At 52.8% G+C, this 20,141-nt stretch overlaps 2 protein-coding genes across 6 annotated transcripts; both read right to left on the reverse strand.

Moving 5' to 3' along the window:
* Positions 1-982: 982 nt before the first annotated feature.
* Positions 983-13,528, reverse strand: SLBP (stem-loop binding protein). Of its 5 annotated transcripts, none has more exons than XM_026486046.4 (8): positions 13,372-13,522; positions 13,141-13,257; positions 9,861-9,965; positions 7,497-7,556; positions 7,067-7,261; positions 6,265-6,414; positions 5,104-5,185; positions 983-1,932 (listed from the first exon to the last, which is right to left on the reverse strand). In XM_026486046.4, the coding sequence occupies exons 1-8, from the start codon at positions 13,434-13,436 to the stop codon at positions 1,816-1,818; spliced, it is 891 nt and encodes a 296-aa protein (XP_026341831.1). In that variant the 5' UTR covers positions 13,437-13,522; the 3' UTR covers positions 983-1,815. The 5 variants fall into 5 exon arrangements, with proteins under 5 accessions (XP_026341831.1, XP_026341832.1, XP_057165532.1 ...); XM_026486047.4 differs by having other exon boundaries at positions 7,067-7,204; positions 13,372-13,519; XM_044379400.3 differs by lacking the exon at positions 983-1,932 and adding an exon at positions 3,600-4,282 and having other exon boundaries at positions 13,372-13,528.
* Positions 13,529-14,459: 931 nt separating this feature from the next.
* On the reverse strand, positions 14,460-20,023 carry TMEM129 (transmembrane protein 129, E3 ubiquitin ligase). Its single transcript, XM_026486053.4, has 4 exons — positions 19,370-20,023; positions 16,960-17,434; positions 16,116-16,275; positions 14,460-16,001 (listed from the first exon to the last, which is right to left on the reverse strand). Exons 1-4 carry the CDS (start codon positions 19,572-19,574, stop codon positions 15,753-15,755), a joined length of 1,089 nt encoding a protein of 362 aa, XP_026341838.2. The 5' UTR covers positions 19,575-20,023; the 3' UTR covers positions 14,460-15,752.
* Between the last annotated feature and the right edge of the window lie 118 nt (positions 20,024-20,141).

The raw sequence follows: 20,141 nt of genomic DNA on the forward strand, positions 1-20,141 counted from the left end.
AGGCACCCACTAGCACTTTCCTCCCCAAAGTCCTGCCAAGTCCTGCCCAGCGACAAAGTCTCTCCCACATGTGAGGATTCTGCCAGCAGTCTATACACAAAACTTCTACCCCAGGGCCTCTGCACTTGCTGCCTTCTGAGATGGGTGATCCTGAGAGCATGTCTGTCCAAATGCCACCTCATCAGGCATCTCTCAACCAGGCTATAAAAAATGATGACTTCCCACCTCCCAGTCCTCCCCAAGCCCCCTGCCCGTCTGCTTTTACCCCTTAACCTGACACTGTGCTTACAGTCTTCTGTCCCCAGCAGAGTGTGAGTGCAGACTGTGGAGCGCCCTGTCTCCAGCAGGTCACATGCAGTATGGGCTCAACAAAGTGAACAAGGAAGGGCTCCTGCCCTTTTGAAAGACCTCTTACAAAGCTGACAAAACCCATCTTTTGCTTGAGGCAACATCAGCATCATGTCAGAGGGACCACCCTTAGGGCACGTGGCCACAGCCATGTCTGTAGGCCAAGTTTCCAGGGTTCAAGTGCATAACTACAGAAGACATGCAGTGGTCAGGGCTGCCTCTCGAAACCCAGGTCCGATGCTCACTCTGCTCCAAGGCAGACTGCGCAGTCCTGGCCTGTCTCAGGAAACAGGGAAAGGTCCTGCCACCCACCCCAGGTGCTGAATGAGCATCAAACCTCGGTCCCCTGGCTTCCTCCATAAGTCCACTGGGACACGCCGAATGTGGCCAGGCTCCGCAGTGACAGGAGATCTGGATGTGACTCTGGCCTGACCAAGATCCGCCACCAGAGCTGCAAACCTATGAAATAAGGTCCTCCTGACTGGGTAGAGTTCAATGAGCCCGGGCCACACTTCCTTCACCACCGTGCGCTGTCCTCCCCAGGGCCACACAGTATGGACAGATACTCAGGTCCTCCAAACACAGGAACTATCTCAGCAGTTAGCCTATTTGGCAACATAATAAATCAGCTAAAAAAGGTTCTTTTCTTTTTATTTTTGCAATATCATTCCATACAAAAGCAATAGAAACATAACAGTCTTAACAAGAAGTTTACAATTGAATATTTGAACAGAAAATCTGTACACATCATTTACAGCAATTTTACATGGTAAATTAACTGACTGTAAAAAAATGTTCTTTCTAAACCCCTCTGCTGCCTTAACTCTTGGAGTATCACAGGTAGAAGGCCTACCTAGGGCTATTTACAAGTACCAAATTAAGACCGTATAAATTACATAAAATCCCTTAACAGCTCGATTTACTACCTTTGACTATTCAGTGCTCTGTATGAGGAAAAAAAACACACCTTGATGTACTGACAAAAGGCCCAAAATTAAGCTTTCGTAAAGACATTAAAGTTATTCAATTATGAGGATACTCAGATACCAGTAAAGAAAGTTGATGTATGACTGGCCCCATGAATGTGCGGCTAACCTCAAACCAGCCATCTGACAAGTAACAACTTAATGTCTAACACACTCATGGAAAACCAGTTAAAATATGCTCGTCAAGTTAAGTTGGAGAATGGGAGGGATTAAGCAATTAAGTTCTCAAGACTGCTTCAAGTTCAATTTTCCTTGGGTTTAGTTCCATTTACAATTTAAAACATGCAGAATACACTCACTATACATAAAATGAACATTTCTTAAGAAAATAAGGCAAGAGTAACAGTTCACCATGAGATAACGCGATTATGAACTAGGAACAGAAACCATCCGGTTACCAACGCAGGACCCGTGCTTGGCTTGCCCCCACCCTGCCAGGTGGAGGCAACTCTCACTCCCAGTGGCCTCCGGGTGGCATCAGTTAGCTCATGGCTGGGAAATCTTTCAAAGGCTCAGTTAAACAAGCTTCCAGATCAAACTCGTCCTCCACTTGGCGGTCAACGTGCCTGACTTTGGTGGGCGTGCCAGAGTACATGTCCTGGAAGACAGGGGCACAGTCAGGGCTAGCTCCTGAGATCGTGGGACTTGCTGCTGGCGGCACGAAGTGCAAGGCTGTGCACCGCACCCCTACCCGGGCAACCACCTCCCCTGGTGCCCACAGGGCTACAGGACTAAGATGAAGCACTACCAGCCAAGGTCTACGCATGCTGGAATGCTAGTGAGAGAATCCAAACCCATTACCTAATTAAAACATATGGATAACATTAATCTTTCCTTCTTCTATGTGGATATGTCAAATCCCTACCCACCAACCAACCCATTAGAAACTAACTGACCCTTTACGGTGTCTGAGCCCCAGCACTTTGACCCTAAGGGGGCTACATCATGGACCGGGTGCACCACCACCCGCTCCCCCGTAACTTTTGAAGCAGAATCCCACCAAACCACTGAGCATGCGCTCACCAGCCGAGGAGGATCAAGCTTAGCTGCTCTAGCCCCAGGGCAGAGGACAGCCCACTCCCGAGCCCATCCTGCACCACACAACTTTTGGGAATCCAGTGACAGAGCGTATGTCTATGCACTCACTTATAATTCCCAGGAACCACGTTCCCAGAGGGACTGCAGGTGCTACGTGCAAGGCACTGTACGAAACGAAAAGCTCCGATGTGTGCGCTCACACACGTCTTCCATAAGCACAAACACCCGCTCAAAGACCGGGCCAAACTCAACAGTGGTTCTCAGGGCAAGAGACAGCAGTGTTCAAGTTAGCGTATTTCTGAATCGCCTTACTGAACAGGTTTTGCGTTTTCATTAAAAAACCTTAATTACAAGGTCATAGAATCAAATGTTAAAAGTTTACGATTTCGGGCATTTAAACCCCAGTGAAGCTCAATGTTTATACCAACTAAAACCAAAGTTTTAAGTGAACATTTAAAAAACAGTTATTTTTAGGGGCACCTGGGTGGCTCGGCTGGTTAAGCGTCTGCCTTCAGCTCAGGTCATGATCCCAGGATACTGGGATCACCCTGCTCAGCAGGGAGCCTGCTTCTCCCTCTCCCTCTGTAGCTCCCCCTGCTTGCGCGCTCTCTTGCTGTCTCTCAAGTAAATAAATAAAATCTTCAAAAAAAAAAAAGTTTTTACAATGGAAAAATCTAGTTGATACCACTTGAATCATATAAATTTAACATCCCCAATAATGGAACAAAGGGACATATACCCCCCACCATGGTCACATTCTTGCCTGAAGTGTTCAATCTGAATCTAGCTCTTAAAGAAACAGTAGGAGAACTCCCAAATGAGGAACTCTGCATTACAAAAACTAGTCTGAAGTCTTCCCAAAAAGTCAATGTCGTGGGAGGAAAATGGCTAGAACACTATTCGAAGTTAAAGAAAATGTAAGAAATGGCAATTTAGGGGCGCCTGGGTGGCACAGCGGTTAAGCGTCTGCCTTCGGCTCAGGGCGTGATCCCGGCGTTACGGGATCGAGCCCCACATCAGGCTCTTCTGCCATGAGCCTGCTTCTTCCTCTCCCACTCCCCCTGCTTGTGTTCCCTCTCTCGCTGGCTGTCTCTATCTCTGTCGAATAAATAAATAAAATCTTTAAAAAAAAAAACAAAACAAAAAAAACCTTCTTTAAAAAAAAAAAAAAGAAATGGCAATTTAGACATGTAATGCTTAATTAAACTGTGGATCAAAAAAAAAAAAAAGACTTGTAAAAACAATACTCTTAGGGCAGCCAGGAGGCCTGAACACAGACAGCTAATTAGACAGGAACATTCTGTCTGCATGACATTTCTGGAACACAATGACATCATGGCTCTGTCCAGCGTCTAGTGGGGTGGTTGAGGGACGCCCAGTTACCTGGCTGTTCGTAGTACTAAATAAAGGGCTTAGGCCCGGGCTTCTCTTCCCTTCAGCACATCCAGCCATCTCTGAACCACCTCCTCTGCACCCCCAGGACTCCCACCAGGACCCCTAACTCTAATCTTCATGGTCTGGCTCCCCTCCCCTTGCCCCCTGGGCCTGAGCATCTCCCTCTAACTTCTGATTCTGCAGGTGATATATTCAGAAACCGTTTCTTGAGCTGGGACAAGGGTTACTCCTGATCCAAACTAAGGATGCCACCAGTTGAGATTTTCATGGGTTTCTTTTAGGCCTACATACACATTTAAATATCCACAAAACTGGGATCATTCCATCATTAAGTATCCTTTTATTTATCCCACAATTTTCTCACGTCATCAGTCTTCAAAAACCACCTGTAATGGCTCTATTCCTTCTGACATAACTTTGCTATTCCTCTACCGTTGGACATTCGTATTATTCCTAACCGAGCAGTCACATATGTCAGTCACAAAGAGCGTGAGGTATGCAGATGGGCCACAAGACTGGAAAGACACATGCCAGGTTTGCCAAGAGAGCGAGGGGGAGAGAGAGAGAAAGAAAAAGGCAACTATGCATCTTTATTTTATCGGCTTCTCAACTGTCCAAATGCAGTACAGGATGATCCCATATAAAGCATAAGTACTTCACAACCAATATTTGCTTTTTTCTAGTTTCAATCTACTTTTTTCATTTAATATGCTGAGTATTTCCATATGCAAATATCAGGGTGGTCTCCATTATAAAAGTAATAAAGGGCTTTTATTGTAAACTGCTCATATATACTTGCTTGTACACATGCGAAAAGTCTGAAGGAACATGCACCCAACCAACCACTACAGAATTACATGAGGGAATTTTGTATATTGTTTTTAATTTTTACAGTCCCCCCCCCCCAAAAAAACAAGTAATTTTTAAAAACTGGCAAATGTGGAGGAAACCCTTCGGCCAAAAGCATACCTCTATTTAGTAGTAATTAGCAAATGATCTTGTACTAGCAAATCACCACAAACTATAGACAGCCTAAAATTAATGCCGAGGACAGGCCTACAGACGCTAGAATCAGAGGGAAAAAGGCCTTTCACTTTTAAAATGAAAATGGTAGGACTGATTAGGTGGACTGAACCAAAAACCTCAATTAAGGCCACCACCTAGGAACGCCATCAAGTCGACATCTCAATGATGTCAGAGAAGGGATAAAGGAGCCCCTTCTTCATAAGCACCAGATCCAAACTTCAGCTTCCAAGTCAGCTCAGGTGGCAAACGCAGTCAACAACCAACCTGAAACACCCATGGTGAGAGAACGAAACCAAGAAAAGGCACTTACAAAGTTATCCTGAGAGCTTGTCTGGGACTCGGAGCTGCTTTCTGCAGATTCAGTCTCCATCTCGCTGAGGTCCACAGGATGTCTGCCAAGTGCAAGCAAACAGGTACATCAGCCGGCACTTACAGCAGGGAGGCCCTCCGAGCCAGTTCAGTGAATACAAGCACAATCAGTAGAATGCTGCCCTGTGCAAACACTGACTGACAAGTATCACCTCTGCACCCGAAGCATTCAGAACAGTTTCCAGCGAACCCCCTACCTCCCCACCCTGCACAGGTAGAGATGGCGGCAGTAACGGCAAGGGGAAACGTCCACCTGGCTCAGAGCACACCACCACCTGCCCATTCTCAACAGTGGTGCAACCGTTTACACACCCACAAGCATCCTTCTAAGTAGAAGCGTCATTATAGGCCCAATGGGGGGGGGGGTGAACACTGCAATCACTAATTTTCCAATTTTCTACTCCTAAAGAATGGACAATAGTATCACAGTAGGAAAAAAATCGTCCTTTCCACCTCCCTGTTCAACAGCCATCCTAACCCTAAGGCAAAAACCCAGCCCTGAGGCCTTTCCAAACAGGCTTGAGTTTAAAAGCCACAGGGAGGGATGCCTGGGTGGCTCAGTCGGTAAAGCGGCCGCCTTCGGTTGAGGTCCTGATGCTTAGGGGAGTCTGTTTCTCCCTCTCCCTCTGTCCCTCCCCCCTGCTCATGCTTGCTCGCTCTCTCCCCCCCCCCAAATAAATAAAATCCTTAAAAAAAAAAAAGGGGGGGAAGATAAAAGGCTTCCTTAATTAAGAAAAACCTTTTCTTTTCATAGTTCAACATGTTACACAAATACCTTTTAGCAGGTTTATTTTAAAATTTAAGAACAAATAAACAGCCCGCATATTACTAGGTTTACTGAGCTTCATTTCCTCTACCTACAAAAAGTGAATTAAACCCAGGAAGCAGATTCCTCCCTCTGCCAACCTCCTGAGTCCACCCGTCCGACTTTACGTGCATGTGCACAGGAAAAACAGACACGAAGCCACGGCCGCTGGCTACTCTGCTCTCTCGGAACTTCCGGGGGACTTAATACCATGATAACCAGCACAAAAGCGATCAAGCGATTTCAGTCACTGCACAAATCGCAGAAACAGAGGACGAGAATGCAATGAAGACATACATTTCTTGCAAATCACATCCTTCTTCAGCTGGAGGATCCCAAAAATGCAGAGCCACCTTCCAGAGCTTGATCTGCTGGTCCCAGGATCGTCGACTATACTTCTTGAATTTGTTGGGGGTCTTGGGATGGATGCCGGGTTGTCGAAGGTGTCTACAGGAAAGAGGGAGGTTGTCCTAGTACGTAACATCCGCATCTGTACATCAGCTCAAAGATTAACCAAACTCTGAGATTACAGTTACCAAAAAATTATATATCAACTGAGACTCTATGAGCAAAAGTAATGTATGAAAGAGCACTACCCCTTTGACTCTACTATCCCTTTGCTATCTGTGCTCCAGAAAAGCACATCTGAACCCCAGTCCTACCAAGAAATGGATGCCCTCTCAAAGCTTTCGCTGCAACCCTGTGTGTAAGGAGCAGGGTAGGGAGAGTACACCACTGGAGCAAGAAGGGGCAAGGCTCACGTTGTTCTCCAAAACCATCTTTACAACCTGCAACCTGAGCTTTGCTCTTTCCCCATCACGCATGTTAACAGCTTTACATTTCTGAGACCACAGGGGTCCTGGGACCTGAAACGTTATCTAACACCCTGAACTATAACACATTAGTTTCTTATCTTCAGGTCCCTGGGTTTTCAGTCACCCGTCTCTTCCTCTTCATTCACGAAAGTGCATCAAAGTGGTTCAATGGTCCTCAGGGAGCATGAAGTACGCCCAGAGTAAGATTCTCCACGGAAGCGGACTAGAGTCTAGATTGCAGTGCCCCACAACCCCGTCAGGACGCGCCAGTGAGACAAGACTACCTCGGCACTTCTTTGATATAGCGGTCATAGGCGATGGTGTTCTTCCCATAGTTGATCTGCTTCTGCCTCCTCATCAGGACGCTCTCGTCTGTCTCTAAGTCAGCTGGCACCGTGGACCCTGCCTCCTTGGAGTCAGAACTGATGATGAGATAGACAGAACGAGCCTCAAGATTAAGACTGTTACGTACGAAAACGCTGAAACACAACAATGAAAGAACATTTGTCCTCTGGATTCCAAACCATGTTAATCCCAGAACAGTTCAGAACTGTCTCCATGGGAATGCAGCACATAAGAGGTACAAATTCCAAAGCAGGGAAAAAGGACTAAGCAGCGCAAGCCGCTGAGAAACCAGCATCCTATGCACAGTTCTTCCCGTTAACGGGTGACAGGCCTAACGAAGTAGAGAAGAAACATTTACAGGACACTTACCTTCCCGATGAGGATTTTCTCTCTCTCCCAAAGTCATTTATGAGAAGTTTCCTTTTATACCTGAGAGCAAAATAAACATTGCTGTTTTAGCAAGGTATACAAATCAACTGAACATAATGCTTTTAAGACAGCCCCCAGAGGTCAGGCCTTCTCCCTGAGCCGTGTGGTCGAGTGAGTGAATCAGGGTAACGACACAGTGGTTCCGTTTATCTTCAATCTCCCTCGGTCATCTTTTCTCATAAGAAGGTCAGTTATAGGCCAAGCTCGTACAAAGTGCTTAGAGCAGCCAGACTCTGTGAGCGAATAACTACCTCAATGACCCTGGGCACCACTGTATGTAATGGAGATTCTCTAAGCCAAAAAAAGCCCCTAACATCTTCAGGTTAAGTAGTGAGATCTACTTTTTAAAGCTGAGATAATGTGAAGTTAAGATAAACAGTTTTTATTTCTAATAGCACAATTACTTACAGGGTGCCTACTGAGTTCTGCTCACCTTCTCCAATCTTGGAAAGAGACTGAACACCACACCACCACCACCCCAGTCCTGTTCCTCATGGATTTCAGGAGGCATTTGATTTCTATGAGAGCAACTACCAAAACCCTGCTTTGCCAAGGTATGTCAGCCAAAGGAGTGTAGCTTGATCTAACACTGAAACCATGAACCACCTCAAGCTAGAAGTTCATGTGTCTAAAATATGTCATATATTACTGTGTCTCCTTCCAAAAGTGCCAGCCCCCAAGTTTGCTGAGGCACCAAGTACAGTTTGGACACCAGGAAGTAATGAATGAGTTTACTTCCTGTGTACCTAGAAAAGCAGCAATTCTGTACCAGCCTGTGAGAACTGAGAAAGCAGGCCCTCAATATTACTTTCTGTAGGGCTCCATTCTCTCAGGGACTCTAGTTGAAAAAGACTGGCTTCAAGTATGACTAAACCCCATTTTCCAATTTTCAGACAGCTGGTATGGAGTGTGTATTATCATCCTTGAAGTACAGTGAACTAAATTCTGGTAAAAAGGCAGATACCATCAGCAGCAGGTCAAACCACCTGGGTCTAACTAAAGCAGCAGCTTTCCATCAGGAAGGGTGCGATCGGCAGGGTGGCCCAAAATAGAGCAGGCCTGTTTCGCAAGGCAGAACAATTTTCAGAGACAGGCCTATGAGACAACTGAGGAACAAAGCAGGGTCCACCAAAGGAGGGTCAAGACAGACAGGGGTATCCATACACAGCATAAAATCTGCAGATAGTCCCTGGCAAGGATCAGGACATCTAGGTATGTGAGGGTATGTGAGGAGAGCTGTTATAAGCCTTGGGAGCGGAACACAAGCTACACAGACCAAATCAAACATCCTAGTTCTACAGTTGGGAAAATTGAGATTTATATAAATAAAAGAACTAATTCAAAACACTGCAGGAGCCCACGTCTGTGAACTTCCAGTTCACTTTTCTAATCAGGCATACCGCCCACCCACGCACATACATTTTGATGCCTAAAAGAAATTAAAGCAGCCGTTTGAGTGGTCCTAACTCACCCCCACGTGCGCCTGTGCCTTTCCTAAGGAGACAGCTGTAAACACCACCAACCACTGCAGAGGTGCAACAGGCAATGCGGCCCTGCTTCCCTGCTGAGAGGACTCACTTCCTCATAAGAATTAAGAACAGACTCAGTTCAACGTACTCCAACTGATTACAAGCCACAGCATTTTAACTCAAAGCTCAATCAGCTGGGTTGGATGGCATATTTCAAAGGGAAGGAAAAACCCAAAAACACCAGAGAGAATGTAATCAAGAGAGATAAGCAGTGTTTAAAGATGCAACATCTGAACCTCAACGAGTCGAGGCCGTAGCTTGGAGTTTGTGAGAACTTGGATATACATACCAATTTTGGGTACAACTGCAAGGGGTTCATAGGCTCCAAGTTAGGAACCCCTCCCTGTGCTCTCCCATTTCTGAGCTGGTACCTGAACCAGACATGAGACAAGAGTGCGCTCCCTATCTAAAGAGAGAGCCTCACCGTTTGCTGGGGTGGCAGAACCCAATGTGGAAGGTTAGAGCACATCATGGTAGTACCATCCCCCACCTACCTCCATGGTGGAAGGATGGCCACTAAGACAGTAGTCCTGAAACTTCAGGGAGCAGACTCATCTGGACAGCTTAAGACATGGCTGGACCCCACCCTGAGTTTCCCATTCAGCAGGCCTGGGGTAAGGCCCGACAATGGGCATTTCTAACGAGTGCTCAGGCACTGCTAATGCTGCTGGGATGGGGACCAGACTGAGGAATCATCCTTCTAACACATACCGCAAAGCCAACATATAATCAGAAACACCACAGATAACACTTCACAACAGTCTGGGATGTATACCTTGCAATCTCTTTGTTAACTCTGGTCCTCATTTCATCCTCTTCAACTGCACTTGCCCAGTCTGAACATCTAGAACGGGGCTTCGGGCCTTCAGGAGTGGTAAAACTGTAATACAATGAAAACGTGCATTTGAACCACGGCACCTGTGTTCAGTGTCCTTTCAAACAGCACACCAGGAGATGTTCAGATGTTGTTTGGAGAGTGCCAAGGGAATGGGCTCCATCGCTTACTAGCTCACTGAGTTTGGGCAATTCACTTCAAGCCTCACTGGCCTTCGTCTGTTGAACTTGTAGGCACCCCCTCATGTGCCAGTGTCAGTGGATCATGAGGAACAGTCCACTGGGGGGAAGGCGGAGTCAATAAGCCATCTTCAGCACAGACAATGGTGCCTAATACAATCTGTTCTTCTACTTACAAAAACGAGAAGCTATTTTTCAGTATTTTAAAAAGGAATCAGATAATACTTCATACGAAGCAAACTGGCCAGCACATATTAAGTACTTAATAAACAGTAGCTACTGTCTACTTTTAAATGCACCTAATTATTCAGAATATATCACTTAATTAAAATAGGGGGAGAATATACATAGGAGTCCCTGCTACATTAGGACTTAGTGTACTGGTAAACCCCCTAGAGTTGGGTTAAGTGTAAACTAGGAGCTCAGCTCAATCCAGAGATCAAGGAAACCTTTCGTCAAGGGATGCCTCAGTGGCTCATTCAGTTGAGCGCCTGCCTTCAGCTCAGGTCATGATCCCAGAGTCCTGGAATCAAGTCCCACATTGGGCTCCCGGCTCCTCGGGGAGCCTGCTTCTCCATCTGTCTCTGCCTCTCCCCTCTGCTCATGTTCTCTTTCTCTCTCGAATAAATAAATAAAATCTTAAGAAAAAAAAAAAAGAGCAAGCAATTTGAAAAAGGCTTATTGCCAAGAATTCTGGCAGTCAAAATTATTGGTATGTCTATTATTTGTAAATTAGATGTACATGGACATTACTATTTTTCCTCAATTTTCTACTGGCCACCACTGATGCATCAAAGCTAGACACAACTTTAGTTGCCACTCTAAGCGACCGGATGCACCCTAGCTGCAAACCACACAGCACGCTTTGAAAACGCAACTGCAGGAACAGACGAACGATCCCTATGCGCAATTACCATTTCTTCTCTCATAGCTACCTCACCCAGAACTAAAATTAGATTTCTAAAACTAAATTTCCAGAATCTAAAAAAGCTTAGCAAGGTCTGAAGTCAACTTAATAAATGAAAAGTTAATGTAACTCAGTACCTGTATCCCAGATACAGACAGGAACCAAATGGAAGGCTGTTCTGAGCTGGACCTCAGTGTCCTCACTCATGGACCAAGAGGCTGAGGTCTGGGCCATGACAGACTGCTGAACTCTTAAAAGGAGCTTATAAACGACCTTCCAGTACGTCGCATATTTTGGTAGCATAATAGAAAATCATTTTTGTAGAACTAAAGCCAACTTTTTAGATTAAGCAAGCCGTAGTCACCAACCTTTCCTATCTTAGGACAAGAGTACTTTTAGGGAAAGTGCTCAAACGGAAAACAAAGCCTACTTTGTACAATGAGCTAACTGCCTCCACAGGAACTACCTCCCACATCCCGTGATGGAAATGCACCTGGCTCTACTGCAGGCCCCTGTATGCAGCCCCCACGCATCACCACAGCAGACTGGGGAGACAAGCAGCACCCACAGAGCCAAGAGCAGGAGCCAAGGGCACTTCTGCCATGTTCGATAAGTAAGGAGGCCCAGGTGGCTAACTACTGAGCTAGAGGAGTACCCATGAGGATACAAGACTTTCAAGGCAATGTAAGGATTTAACATTTTCTCCTCAGCTAAACGGGAGACCACCGAGATCTTGATCTCGATGGTGTTTCATCGCTTCCTTCACATCACATCCAGCTCTAGCACGTTCCAGGCACTCACTCGGCATCTCTTCCCAAGTATCTCTTCTAGCCCCAGAACTATACTCAGAGATCCCATTCATGCAGAGTGTGGGTGGCCTTTGTGTCCACACTCAGGTCTCGTTAATTACTGACTCCTCCCCCATGCCAGGTCTGCTCTACCCCCACCCTCTCCATCTTAGCAAATGGGTCCACAAGGAACAAAGGCCTTCAGAGGGAACACTTGAGTCATCGCAGACTCCTCTCCGAATCCCCCTCAACAAGGGTAAGAAATGCCTTAAAAGGTCTAACGTGCACCTCACATTCCTCCCCACCTCCCCTTCCACCTGAACTTAGCTGCTCACCCCCCTTGTCCTCTGCTAGTCAGGCTTCAGACGGGACACACTCCTCCCCAGCTGAGGGCCTTGGCACACAGACCATTACAGCGACCACATCCCAGTCACCCAGTCTGCACACAAAGGGCGCCAACAGAGGCCTTCCCTGACCGCGGCCTCTGAAGAGCACACTGGCCTTCCCCACTGCCCCCTGGTTTTCTTCAGCCCCTCCCCGTCCTCTGAAACACCCTGACTAGCTGAGCCACCCATGTCAGAGGACAGGCAGGAGGAGCACACGACCCCACCTAGAAACGGCTCCTCACAGACAAGTACCCGGGAGCACCATGACGAACAGAGGCATCTGGAACGGAAACGCTGGTTTGCGCTCTGGAGTATGGACGCCTTTCTTGACTGTGGTACGACATGTCTCTAAATGGATCCTTCTGAGGCCCGACCTAACTAGCTGTGCTGAAATATCCTGGAAAGTTCATGGCGGCCTCCCACACCGTCCCTAGAACACCATAAGGCTCACTCAGAGACCGAAGCCAGTTTCTGTGGACGCCGGTCACTGGAGACTCTCGAGGCATCTCCCTCTACCTCAGTCACGCCGGGACACACTGGTGCCCTAACAGTCAAGTGTCCAAAGATCCAAGCACCTGAACTCAAGCGCTTGAGGCACAAGAGCCTTAACAGTCAGGCGCAGCGACCTTCAGGCGCCATGACTAACCAAGCGTTGCGACCCACAGCACCTTCCTCCACCAACCGGCGAGCAGCACCGACACCACCAACCGTCAGGGGACAACCCACAGGTACCGTGAACGGTCGGGTGGGGACAGGTGCTCTCACCAGCCCGCTGAGGCTCCAGGCCCCTGAACTAGTCAGGCAGGGGACCCCAGGCGCCCCAACCAGCCAGAAGCAAGACCGCCCCCCCAGCCGACATAACGGGCTGAACGTGAGGCCCCGGACCCGCGGTGCCCCGCAGGCCGCACAGGCCGGGCGGCGCCCTGCAGACCCCAAGCTCACGCAGCGCCCCGGGCCCACCTGTCGGGTCGGCCGTCGCCCGCCGACTTCGCGGGGCCCTCGGCGTCCTCGGGCTTCCTGTGCCTCCCGTCGGCTCTGCGCTTCCGTCCGAGACTCCATCGCGCGGGGGGCGGCGGACTGCCGGCGAGAGGCCGCGTCAGGGGTGAGGCGCGCCGCGAGGCCCCCGAGCGCCCGCCCACGGACCCCCGCCCCGGCCAGCCCGGAACGCCCCGGGGAGCGTGCCCGCCTCACCTGGCGTCGCCGTCGCCGTCGCGGCGGCTCCCGTAGCCGGAGGGGCTTCGCGGCCGGCAGGCCATGGCGAGCGCGGCGGGGTCCTCGGGCGGGGGTCCTCGGGCGGGGGTCCGGGACCGGCGGCGGCGGCGTCCTCTCCCGCACCGGCGCTGACAGGATCTGCGCGGACGCCCCGCCCCCAACCGCCTTTATGCGCCGCCGGTCCCGCCCCCAGGAGCTCCCGCGCGCGCCGCGGCGGGCGAGACCATCGGGCCCACGCCGGCGGGGGAGCCCAGGCGGCTGCGCGCGCTCCCCAGGCGGCCCGTGCCTGGGCGGGGAGACGCGAGGCCGCAGCCTCGACGCTGCCTTCTGGCAGGCGGCGGATCGACGCCGTGTGGCCGAACGAGGAGCAGCCCGAGGAAAGGTTGCCCCCCCCCCCCCGCGCAGCATGGGGACGACCGGTGCTGCCGCGCCTCCCCGGGCAGGGCCGGGGCGGGGGCGCGGGGGGGGGGCTTTGGCGGGAGATTCGGACGCGCGCGCGACGCAGGCGCTCGGAGGGGCCAAGACCCGAGAGTGGACGCGCCTGATTGGCCGGCCCGGAGAGACGGTCTCTGACTGGTCGGCCCCGCGGGGGCGGCCTTTGCGCAGGCGGGAAACGGGAACCCGGAAGGGAAAGCCGCCGCGCTGCGTCGGGCTGCGTTGCCGGCTGAGCCGACAGCGTTCGGGCCTGCGGTGTGCTGCCAGCCTCAGTCGGTTCCCCGCGCCCCGCAGAACTCAGTTCCGCCGCCTCCAGCTCCTGATCCCTGCCCGCACTCCGCGGACCCTCCACGCCCTTCCGACCTGTGCGCCGTGAGGACGGGCGTAGAGGCCCCGACCGGAACCCACGGCCTTAGGCCGCCACCCCTTCTCCAGAACCCAGCCCCACTCCCACTGGAGCCCCGGGAATGGGCGTCTTGAGACCTCTGTCGTGCAGCTGCGAAAACAGAGGCTACGGCTCCTGCAGCGCCTGCCTCCCTCCTTTTAGACAGAAATGGGCACAGTGCTGCTACTTCCCAGGCGACTTCTCCCCCTTTACCAGTTCGAAGATCAGGAAAAACAATATTCCATTATGTACTTCAGACTATCATTTTATTAAATACCATATCGCTCAGCTACAATAAATTTATCTTTATAAAACTTTCTTTTGTAGTAAAAATAACCCAACCCAGTCCTTCGAAAGCACCTGAAACCCTGGGCTGAGGCTGGGCTTGCCCTCCCCTCTGATGGCCTTCATTTGCGGGGTACCCTGTTAGCCCACGAAGCTGGGTCCCAAATTCCTGGGCTTCAGTGTGGCCTTGGGCAGGTCAAACCGACTGGGTCCATCACCCCTGCTTCAAACAGCAGGTTTAGGGGGATTAGGGCTACAAATACGAGGGCCCCCTCCAGCAACCACATCAGTCAGAGCTGGGCCGGATGGCCTGGCTGCTACTTCCCTCCTAGATGTGCCACCAGGAATTGGGAAGAGGCACATCATTTTCTGATCCAGGTAGACCCTATAGAGCTGTGGCCAGCCCTGTGCCGTGTCCCAACAAGCCTGCCTGCATGTAGGATGTCGCTGTGTCTTCAGCTCAATAGCCCCTCTGGCTGGGAGTCAGGCTTGGCCTTTCTCGGGACTGACGGAGCAGCAGTAGGCACGGAGGTGCATGCCTTCCAGGAGATAGACAACCTCCACGAGCATGCAGCTAAAGAACAGGAGTTGAGAGAAGCCAGCCCCTAACAGGAAGTCCAGGATCTCCCAGGGGCAGGTGGCAGGTAGGCGCCAACCCACCCAGGAAGCCCCAGGCAGTGCTCTCACCCTGGAGTGGCACCCCAGTCTCTCTCTGCACCACCAGACTTTCCCCCAGGCCCTCAGAGCAGCCTGGTGGGGTACAAACAGGACACAAAAGCAGAGGGCCAGCAGCCAGCTTGGAGACAGGAGCCTGGAGGACTGACTGCAACCAGTTTAGATAAACCTGGGTCTGGCGTGTAACTGAAAGGCAGGTGTGCTACATAAAATTAAGGCAAGTGGTTCAGGGTAGGGCCACGGGGGCAGACCCCTGGTCTCCAGAGGACAGCTCAGGCAGCCTCAGAATGCTCTGGAAATGGCCCCACACCACACCATGTTCCAAGTCCAGCACCTGCCCCCACCTGGGAAAGCAAGAAGCAAAGCAAGCAGAGACACTGAAATCCCATTCCACTGCCACTGCTGAAGAAAACTTCCTTTTTAAACAAAACCCTCATCCTTCGTCATGCTGGGGAAAGAGCCCCTGGCTGACAACACAAATGAGGGCCTGGAGCCCTGGCTGCTCCTCACGGTGGCTGTGGGGTCCCTCGTAGGGCTCGCTGGGACCCCCAAGGCCACTCCCTCGCTCCAGCCAGCAGGCTCAGCGCACGGCACACACATCCAGGATGCAGAAACGCGCACGGCAGGTGGGGCAGGGCACGCGGCTGGCGAGCCAGGTGTCAGGGCGCTGCGGGTCCTGGCGGCTGGCGAACCACTTGCCCATGCAGGTGAGACACCACATGGGGCGACAGTAGCACTGCTGGCACTCGCCCTCAGCTGCCTCTTGGCAGGTCTTCACCAGCTTCACACTGGCACGTGTCTGCATGCAACCAATGCATGCCTCCAGCTCCTGTGGGCAGGCCAAGAGGATCATAGGGAGCCTGGCCAGACAGCCCTGTGCCCTCCCCCCTGCACCCAGGGGGCCTGACCTGTGGGAACCCACCTGCTCCCACCCAGCCCTCACCTGGCTGCTGGGGACCAAGTAGGTTGGGTTGACCTCCACCAGAGAAGCAAATGTCTCCAGGAACAGGTCGCCCAGGCTCTGATGGATGACCACGTTGGCTGCACTGCGGATGGGCGCTCGGAGTTTCTCACACAGCTCACCATACTCCGTGGAGTTCAGCCTGCACGAGGTGGGGGCTGCTGGGCTGGGGCCACTGAACCAAGGCCCCTCTGCAGGGCAGGGCCATCATTCCTGGTGGGGATGCCAAGGTGCCTCTAGGGTGACAGGGCACCCACAACCACACAGAACATGGGAACCCAGGCTTAGCCCAGTCACCTGATGAACACCAGCCAGCAAAGATAGCCCTGAGGCCAGAGGCCACAGAACCAGCATCAGCCACCTGCCCCCAAGGGATGCAGGGAAGGGCAAAGAGAGTAGGGGGATTGCAGCTGAGACACAGAATGCCTGGTTTTCAACAAGTTCAGGCACAAAGGGGGGTCACAGGAGAGGAACAACGGACTGTCAGCAGTCTGAATGGAATGGGAAGACCTTGGCTTGGTCACCAAAGCCAAGGCAGCCACTAAGCCTTGGTCCTGTACCACCCCCCCAAACATCCCTAACGTGCTCCCCGAAAAGAGCTGCAAAATGCGGCTCAGAGGAGAACATGGAGAAAGCAGAAGCAGAGGGTACCTACGGGGGTGGGAGGGGACAAGAGGCTTTGAGGGAGGGTTCCGCTGGAAGGGTGGCTAGAAGAGCCTGCTCCACTCATCATCACCTCCCAGAGGGGCCCAAGACTAGCACCTGGCTGCTGGCTGCCTCCAGCATGCCCCAGCCTCACTCTCACCCTGGCCACAAGCGCACCTACCGGATGTCGAAGGCCTGCACGCCAGGGCTGGCACTGGCCACGTGGATGGTAAGGAGCTGCACAGGCAGGTTGGAGTCTGGTGACAGCTCGTGCTGCTGTGATTCTGTCACAGTCAGGTGCACATCCTGCTGCTGAGCCACATGCACACGGTACGTGGTCACCTTCATCACCCATGTGTCTGTCACGATCACACGAGCCCCTGGGGCCCCCGTGGCAAACTTATCGATCCGCCGGAACTCAGTGTTGACTGAGGAGGCCACAGCCCACCAGCCTGACTGCGGGAGGGCGTAGAGGGCCAGGGTGCGGGCCAGCGGGTGGTGGGCCCACTGATCACAGGACCAGTAGTAGATCACGGTGCTGGCGATGGTGGGCAGAGTCACTGCCAGCAGGAGGAAGAGCCGCCAGGCCTCCGGGGCCTGGCCGAGGGAGTAGAGCTGCTTTTCTGAAGCTGCAAAGCACATGCCCACGTAGTAGCCTAAAAGGATGGGGAGGGCCTCAGCAGAAATCGGGACTGCCAGGCCACTGTTCTCTCCCCATAGTGCCCAACAAGGGTCGCCCCAGTCAGCTCTCAGGGCCAGGCCACGGTACCCCAGGGCAGGTGCGCCTTACCTGCCTTGACAGCTGGCCCAGCTCAACCCTTACCCATGACAGTAATACAATAAATAAGGAAAAGACGTTTTCAATTTACTACTTGAGTTTTATACGAGGAATACATGATTACGGAAATAGGAAAACCTAAAAAACGCAAAAACAAATACAAGGATCTGGTGTCACCCAAAGCAGAGCTACACGCTGGCCCTCCCAGGGGCGGGGTCTTGGCCTCCCAATGCCATCCCCTCTGAGGAGGCAAATCAGAGGGTGGCCCAACCCAGAATTCAGATTTGTGTGCCAAACAGTAAGCAAAGAACACCACAACTCCAGGACCCCTCCTGGCCAGATCAGGGCCAATGTGCACGTCCAAAGGACTCAAGTAGATAATGAAGTAGATAATTGATACCTCCATAAGCACGTTTAAGGCTGCAAAATTATAGTAAACATTTGCTGTTGATCAAGTTACTACGTTTAAGGTAACTTATCATGCAGCAGTAGATAACATGCATACAAAGTTTCAAAGCTTTTCAAAACAAGTTCAATAGGAAGAGAAAGACCCCAGAACTGATCACAGGCCAAGTTCTTTCACCTCCATGTCACTGAGCTCCCTAAGTTCTGGTTTCTCTGTCCATTTGTAGCATGGTGACGGCCCAGCCGCTCGCAGGCTTATAGGAAGGGTGTGGCTAAAGGGATTTCAGAAAGCTGTGGGGACCCTTAGTTCCCACGGCAGAAACCCAACCCATGGCCCTCTTGGGAGCCCAAATTCTGAGCCGCACTTTCCTCATCTGAGGAATCAGCTAATTGGCATCCCTGCCTCACAGGAGCGCTGGGGCCTCAGGCTGAGAAAGCCCCATAGTTACCCCAACCACAGGCAAAGAGACCACTTGACCAAGGAGACCACCAGACTGCCACCAAGGCCCTGTGTCCATCTTAGCATGGGCGGGAAGCCCTCCTGCACATGCCTGGCCTCAGCCCAGCCCCTCCACACCTGGCCCAGAATGCTGCGCCTGCTGAAAGCCGGAAACTCCTGGAAACTCCTGAGTCCATGAGCCACAGACCGGGCCCCCAGCAGCCACCTGCCCTTCCAGACCTGCTTCCGCTCTGTATCCTCCAGAGAACCCACACATACACACATCTAGTACCCCGCTTTCCAGCCAGTCCCCTGTCCAACCAGCCGACAAATCAGCCTCTCAGAGGCCAGAGAGCACCTGGGTCTCCGCCCAGGCCAACCCCTGGGCCACCTGTGAGTATCCTGCGCCTGCCACACAAACACGCCCCCCCAACTTCTGCATCTGCAACACCCCCATAGGGTTACCCATCTCTGCCTCCTTTCCCACACCCACCTTCCAAAGCCTGGGACAAGGCCACCTGCTCTCCCAGGTCCTTCCACCTTCCTGTTAGAATCAGTTAACTCATGCCCCTCTCCTGGGAACTGCCCGCACGAAATGACTCACGACCTGCCCCAGCTGGGCGAAGCATCACCCCCCTTGCCTGCCCCCCAATATTCTAAGCCTTCATTTCTGCCACCTGAAAGCGGCCACGTGCCGCCAGCACCTTCCTCTCCGCTCTCGGGAGCCGCGGACGCGAGAGACCCGACTCAGAGCGCACGGGCTGTTGGTCCACAGCCGCGGCTCTCGGGGTCAGCGACTCTCCTGAGCTCGCAGCGACCGGGGGTCCGCGCGCCCTCCCCAGACTCTTCTCCACCTCTGGGGTCCCGGAACTCGGCCGCGAGCCCGAGGGGCCACTTCCGCCCACCAAGGAGGACACAGGCCGGTGCCCCGCCCCGAGGACCCTCTGGGGGAGGGTCCGGCCTGCTCACCGAGCGGCAGCAGCGAGTGGCACAGCAGCGTGGCAGACGTGCGGCGCAGGTGGTAGGGCACAAAGGCGGCGTCCTCGCTGCCCAGCCAGCCCGACAGCAGGTTCTGCACCGTGAGCCCGGCCGAGTGGAACTCGGTGGGCGTGAACACGAAGCACACGGCGAACACCAGGTAGGCCAGCGTGAAGGTGACCTCCGGGCTGTCCATCGCGCTGCCGCCGCCGCCAGGAAGCCGTCCGGGAGAGGCCCGCAGCCCCCGACGGAAAACAGACGCGAGATTTCCGAGCCGGTGGGCGACGGCAGGTGGGCGCCAGGCGGGCGCTGGGCGCTCTGGGAGATGGTGTCTCCGCCCGCGGGGCCTTCTGGGAGATGGGATCCCGTCGGCAGGCCGGCGTGGGGCGCGCTGGGAGACGTCACATCGACGCAGGGCACCCTGGGAAACGGAGTTGCCTTGCCTCGCACACAGCTAGAAGCGGTGAAACCGCCACAGTCCCCGCGAGGGTTCGGCTCCATCTCGCGACCTGTATTGGGGGCGGCGCTGCAGCTGGTCCCATTTTACAACTGGGAAAACTGAGACCCGGGCCAATGGCTCTTCGGCCCTGGCCTTTCCGCGTAGCCCAGTCGCGTCCGCCGCAGGGCCCGCCCCTCTGCAGGCTCGGGGGGACGGGGATTCCGACGGCTTCCGGTGCCCAGCCCCCCCCTCCCCCCGGAAGCGGAGCCGCCGGCGCCCGGGAGGCGTGGCCGCGGCGCCCCGTGCGTCCCGCCCCCGGCCGCG

The sequence above is a fragment of the Ursus arctos genome, unplaced genomic scaffold, assembly GCF_023065955.2.
Source record: "Ursus arctos isolate Adak ecotype North America unplaced genomic scaffold, UrsArc2.0 scaffold_9, whole genome shotgun sequence".
NCBI classification, from domain to species: domain Eukaryota; kingdom Metazoa; phylum Chordata; class Mammalia; order Carnivora; family Ursidae; genus Ursus; species Ursus arctos.

Coding starts and splice junctions, on each gene's coding strand:
- SLBP (XM_026486046.4), bottom strand. CDS start 13,436: ATGGCCTGCCGGCCGCGAAGCCCCTCCGGCTACGGGAGCCGCCGCGAC. Junction 9,966..13,140: donor GGCGACGGCCGACCCGACAG/GTGGGCCCGGGG, acceptor ATTGTATTACAG/TTTTACCACTCCTGAAGGCC. Junction 6,415..7,066: donor TATATCAAAGAAGTGCCGAG/GTAGTCTTGTCT, acceptor TCTTTCCTGTAG/ACACCTTCGACAACCCGGCA.
- TMEM129 (XM_026486053.4), bottom strand. CDS start 19,574: ATGGACAGCCCGGAGGTCACCTTCACGCTGGCCTACCTGGTGTTCGCC. Junction 16,276..16,959: donor GTGCAGGCCTTCGACATCCG/GTAGGTGCGCTT, acceptor CACCTCGTGCAG/GCTGAACTCCACGGAGTATG. Junction 16,002..16,115: donor ACTTGGTCCCCAGCAGCCAG/GTGAGGGCTGGG, acceptor GCCTGCCCACAG/GAGCTGGAGGCATGCATTGG.